Here is a 5,148-nt window from a genome sequence, read left to right on the forward strand (position 1 = left end):
CATGTGTCAGATCCCGATCTTCTGCTGGATTTCTGCAGTGTTATTCCAGGAAGTCTTTGGAGGAGACAAGAAAACTGAAATTCCTCAAACTCTTACAGAAATGATGGCACACTTTCTTTGTGTCCAAACAAAACACAGAAATAGAAAATATGACAAGGACGTTGAGACAAACAAAGAGAAGCTTCTGAAAACACAGAGGAAATTTCTTCTGAAACTCGGCAAGCTTGCATTTGAGCAGCTGCTGAAGAAAAATCTTATCTTCTATGAGGAAGACCTGGAGGCCTGTGGCATTGATGTTAAAGCAGCATCAATCGACTCTGGATTTTGCACCACAGTTCTTCGGGAAGAAAAAATAATTTTCCAGAAAAATGTCTTCTTCTTTGTGCATCTGACTGTGCAGGAGTTCTTTGCAGCTCTCTACATCTATGACTGTTTCATTAACAATGATACTAAAGATCTCAGCATCTTCTTTGATTTAAAGGGCAAGAAGCATACGTTAATTGAACTTCTTAAAATAACAGTAGACAAAGTGCTGCAGAAGAAAAATGGCCACCTGGACTTCTTCCTGAGATTCCTCCTTGGCCTCACGGTTGAACCCAATCACAGAGTCCTTCATGGTCTGCTGACTCCAACAGATCGAAGCCAAGATACTGACAAGAAAATCTTGACTCACATCAAATCTGTGCGAAGGAAGAACCTCTCTCCAGACAGCTGCATCAACCTTTTCCAGACTATGATCGAGATGAGAGATCACAAAGTCAAAGATGAGATTCAGGAATATCTCGCACTGTCAGATCATTCAAAAACAGAGTTGACTCCCCTGCACTGCTCTGCACTGGCCTACATGCTGCAGGCATCAAAGAATGATCTGGAAGTCTTGGACTTAAAGAGTTACAACACATCAGAGGAGGGCAGACGGAGGCTGATACCAGCAGTGAGGAGCAGCAAAAAGGCCTTGTAAGTTTTTTTCACTCTTGTTTGTGAGATAAACTCTTCACCCTTAAATAATCTCAGCGAACTGGACTATTAGCCAGAATGCAAAAGAGGAAGGAGAGGGGACAAGTCCTCTGTATTACAAATGGCAATCACATGGTTGGCCACTAAGTATCTTTAAACATGCCTTTTCTTTACATCTATTTGTTTCTAAAAAATTAATAAACACCCATCACCCTCCATAGACTAGCAGACTGTAAAGTAAGTGAAGAGTGGGTTGATCATCTGGTCGCTGCTCTCAAATACCCCTTCTCACCTCTACGAGATCTGGACCTGAGCAACAATGACCTGAAAGATTCAGGAGTGGAGCTGCTCTCTAAAGGACTGTCGAGTCAGTGCTGCAGACTGGAAACTCTGAGGTACATTACATGTTTATGTATCATAATATAAACATAGACAACCCATCCAACCTCCTACAAAGTGAAACAGATATCACCTGGCAGAAGTTATTTTAGCACAGGTCTTGTTCTTCATAACATCTGCCCTGTAAATACTCATTCCTGCAGTCATTTAGTCTTTCAGCGATGCAACAGATGTAGTCCTGCTGATGGATTTCTAAATCTTCTAAAAGCTGCATTTATATGTATCAAACTATTCTTTTCTCAGGTTATCTGGGTGTCTGGTGACAGAACAAGGCTGTGATTATTTGGTCAAAGCTCTGAAGTTAAACCCCTCACATCTGAAAGAGTTGGACCTGAGTTACAACCATCCAGGAGAATATGGAGAGAAGAAGCTGTCTGAGCTGAGGAATGATCCACAATACCGGCTCAGCCAAGTCATGTAATGTTTTCCTTTATCATCCACTGTTTGGAAAATGGTCCCCAGCTCAAAATGTTCTGTTAGTCTTCATCCCAAAATGCTTTCTATTTCCTGTTAACGATTGAGAATAAGTTTATTTCCCTCTTGTAGCCCTTGAACAAACTAAAAATAGTAATAATAATAATAATAATAATAATAATAACAGCTAGTTAACAAACAAACAGAACACATCACTATATTATTATTATTATTTGTATATGTACCATTTACAAGAAGATGCATCACAATGAGGAGAAGAAAATCTGATCTTAATCTAAAGTGTTTTAAACTTTAGTTTTTGCTTTTTCACCTCCTAAAGATTAGAGCACCGCCACCTTTTTACTGGAGTTTCATGCTGTGATACTCGTAGAGTGATACAGAGTAATTTTCTGTTTCCTAACAAGTCAAGTACCCTGGTTGTTACTCAAAAAAGTAACATACTTTTCTTAAACATAATGGAGTATTTTACTTAATCACCCACTGAAGAAGGTAATTTGTTACACCTCTTATTACATTTCTGCCAGACAAATCCCTACACTGTCTTTCTTTTAGTGAGTACAACACAAAGCAAAGCTTGGACTACAGTAAATTTAATATATCAACCTGTAAAGCCAAAATGCTGCAATCCTGAATAATCATCACCTCTGTTACCTGGTGAAGATCAGACTCCAGCATGCACTCAGCTTTATCATCACTCTGTTTTCTTGGCCAGCAAGAGACCAATATTGGATGTTGGGTGGTGAACAGAATAGATGCACATATTACTAATTAATAGTTCCATTTCTATTTCTTAAACTCAATTTCCTCCACAGTTTTGAACATGGTGGAAGTCACCGGATACACCCAGGATTGAAGAAATGTGAGTATCTACAGGAATCTGTTGAATGTTGCAATGCCTGAATTCTAAAGGCATTAAGATGCTACAGGACTTAATTACGACATGCTCATTTCAGGTTAATGTGGCAGAACTTTTGTTTTAAAGCAGCTTTCTGTGTTTCACCTGAGCTTCCAGCGAGGAGCCTCCCTCAGTCTCTACCACACACCACCACAAACAATCACCATCAGTTTACATAGTGTTTTCTGTGAGAAAGGATTTAGACTTATTAGATCTAATGTAAAAATACTGGATATTGAAGGACAGCAATAAAAAATTAAGAATCGTAGAAATACATTGTTTCTTTTTAAGATCAATTCCATGTACATGAACTTCATTGTAATGGATTTTAAACACTGCTGTCATGGTTCTGCCTTTAAGAGGAAAAATAAACATCAAGCATGTATTCAGAAATGTTATTTTGAGAAGAATGTTGACTTTTAACTCTTTTGATGGATTTTTTTTTAAATTACTGCCCAACAGCTCTGTACTTCATACTGCCAGTGGTGGACAAACGGTATACTATTAAAGTCTTTACTGACTATATAAGTGTTTTCTTACCTCCAGATGCCTGTGCGCTCACTTTGGACTCCAACACAGCTCACAAGAACCTGCTGCTTTCTGAAGACAAAAGGAAAGTGACCTGGGTGGAGGAGGAGCAGGCTTATCCTGATCATACAGAGAGGTTTGATTGCTGTCAGCAAGTGCTGTGTGAGCAGGGACTAAAAGAGCGCTGCTACCTGGAGATGGAGGTGTCAGAGCCCTTATGTGTTGGGTTAACATACAGAAGCATTGGCAGGAAAGGAAATGTGGATGACTGCAAGCTGGGACACAACAACAAGTCTTGGGGTCTGATTTCCTCTGATGATGGTTGTTTTGTTCAGCACAACAAAGAGAAGGTCTGTGTATCATCTCAGTGTTTGCGCTGCAGTCGGGTTGGGGTGTATCTGGATTGGGAAGCTGGCACTTTGTCCTTTTACAGAGTTTTTTCTGGTAGCCTCATTCACCTCCACACCTTCAAAACAACCTTCACTGATCCCCTCTACCCTGCTGTTGAACTTCACACCTGTTCCTCTGTATTGTTTTGTCAGCTACCGTAGAAAGAAGTTTCACTGTAGGTTAGAAAATGAATGCCTGCTAAACAACTTCAGGAAGGCTAGACATCAGTTGAAGCCTCAGCACTGTGGAGAAGGCTGTAGCTCAGGTGGTAGCGCAGGTTACCGAGTAATTAAAAGGATGGCGGTTCAATCTTAGTCTGCTTCAGCCTGCATGCCAACTATCCTGGGATAAGATACTAACTCCACCCTCTCCTACACTCTGCACCTGTTGGAGTGTGAATGTTAGGTAGAAAGAGCAGAGAAATAGTGCTTTTGTGAATGGGTAAATAAGACAAGTGCTTTGAGTGCTCCAATAGAGCAGAAATGTGCTGTATAGGAACCAGTTCATTATCTTTATCAAACAGACAAACACAAGGTCAAAAAAGTTGCCCTCTTGAAGTGATCAGTGGATCCTGCAGAGAGGATAAGACAAGAAAACATGTGCTCACTATTCTGTTAGTAACTTTGTTTTATAAACACAACCTTAAGTATGAATATGTATTTAAGGTTATTTTAGTGACACATACAGTTTTTTAAAGTGATGAAAAATGTTTTCAGGTTTTTTAAGAAGTGCGTGATTTCTTGACAGATTAAGTTAAATAAATAAAAATTTGGTTCATTTGAGGAAAATGAACATCCATAGATAATTTTCATTTCACTTTTATTTTACACCCTCAACTGCTTGATTGCAAAATAGCTACACTTTTAGCCAACACATCTATATGGATACTGTCAATACTGTCATAAAATGTCAAAAATAAGCTCTCCTGACTCTGGAATAGTTGTGGGGAAAGGGCGTGGAGCTCCTGTCTTCACTAAGTGGCCTAACAGTTTTTATGCTACATATAAAATATTATATGTAATGTGAGTTATTTATATGACTCATCATAATGAAACATGAGTTCTAAAACCACATATTTGTCACACAGGACTGGGGAAATGATGTTAGCATTGAGTTTGACAGTGTGGTAAACAACAGAATAGTAGCCGAACAGCCAGGAAGCAGGCAGGTGGTTGATAGCAGATCTTCTTTCTTGTACTTACACATAAGCCACATTGTTAATTTGCTAGTTTACCTGCAGTTTACCACAGCCCAGGTTAAGTCTACACACTGGCTGTTACCTGTTGGTGTAGATCTCATTTTAAACACATTGTCTTTTGAATGAATGCGTTTGTATTACATGCTTTCTTTAGCAGACCAACATGCTTACAGTATCAGTGCTAAAAAGTGTTTTACATGAAGTGTATATTTATTTACAGCTAATGGGAGTGTTGTTAGTTTGAAATATAACCACCCTGAGGGAAAAAGTGTTTGTCTCTTGGCTTCCAGCTCACAATATTTTATATCAAAATTATACTCAAAGTTTTGAAACAAGTGTGTTGTAG

General features: G+C 39.0%; 1 protein-coding gene across 1 annotated transcript; it reads left to right on the forward strand.

Annotated features, from left to right (window-relative positions):
* The first annotated feature begins 1 nt into the window (after window position 1).
* Window positions 2-5,148, forward strand: LOC102307323 (protein NLRC3). Its single transcript, XM_005951693.3, has 5 exons — window positions 2-957; window positions 1,179-1,352; window positions 1,600-1,773; window positions 2,604-2,650; window positions 3,233-5,148. Exons 1-5 carry the CDS (start codon window positions 2-4, stop codon window positions 3,763-3,765), a joined length of 1,884 nt encoding a protein of 627 aa, XP_005951755.3. The 3' UTR covers window positions 3,766-5,148.

This window comes from Haplochromis burtoni, unplaced genomic scaffold (genome assembly GCF_018398535.1).
Source record: "Haplochromis burtoni strain Fernald_Lab_line unplaced genomic scaffold, NCSU_Asbu1 Contig_1086, whole genome shotgun sequence".
NCBI classification, from domain to species: domain Eukaryota; kingdom Metazoa; phylum Chordata; class Actinopteri; order Cichliformes; family Cichlidae; genus Haplochromis; species Haplochromis burtoni.

Bases quoted from the DNA above. Each gene is read 5' to 3' on its own strand.
- LOC102307323 (XM_005951693.3), top strand. From the start codon at position 2: ATGTGTCAGATCCCGATCTTCTGCTGGATTTCTGCAGTGTTATTCCAG. The intron at 1,353-1,599 runs GTACATTACATG...TTCTTTTCTCAG, and splicing joins TGCAGACTGGAAACTCTGAG to GTTATCTGGGTGTCTGGTGA. The intron at 1,774-2,603 runs GTAATGTTTTCC...TTTCCTCCACAG, and splicing joins TACCGGCTCAGCCAAGTCAT to TTTTGAACATGGTGGAAGTC.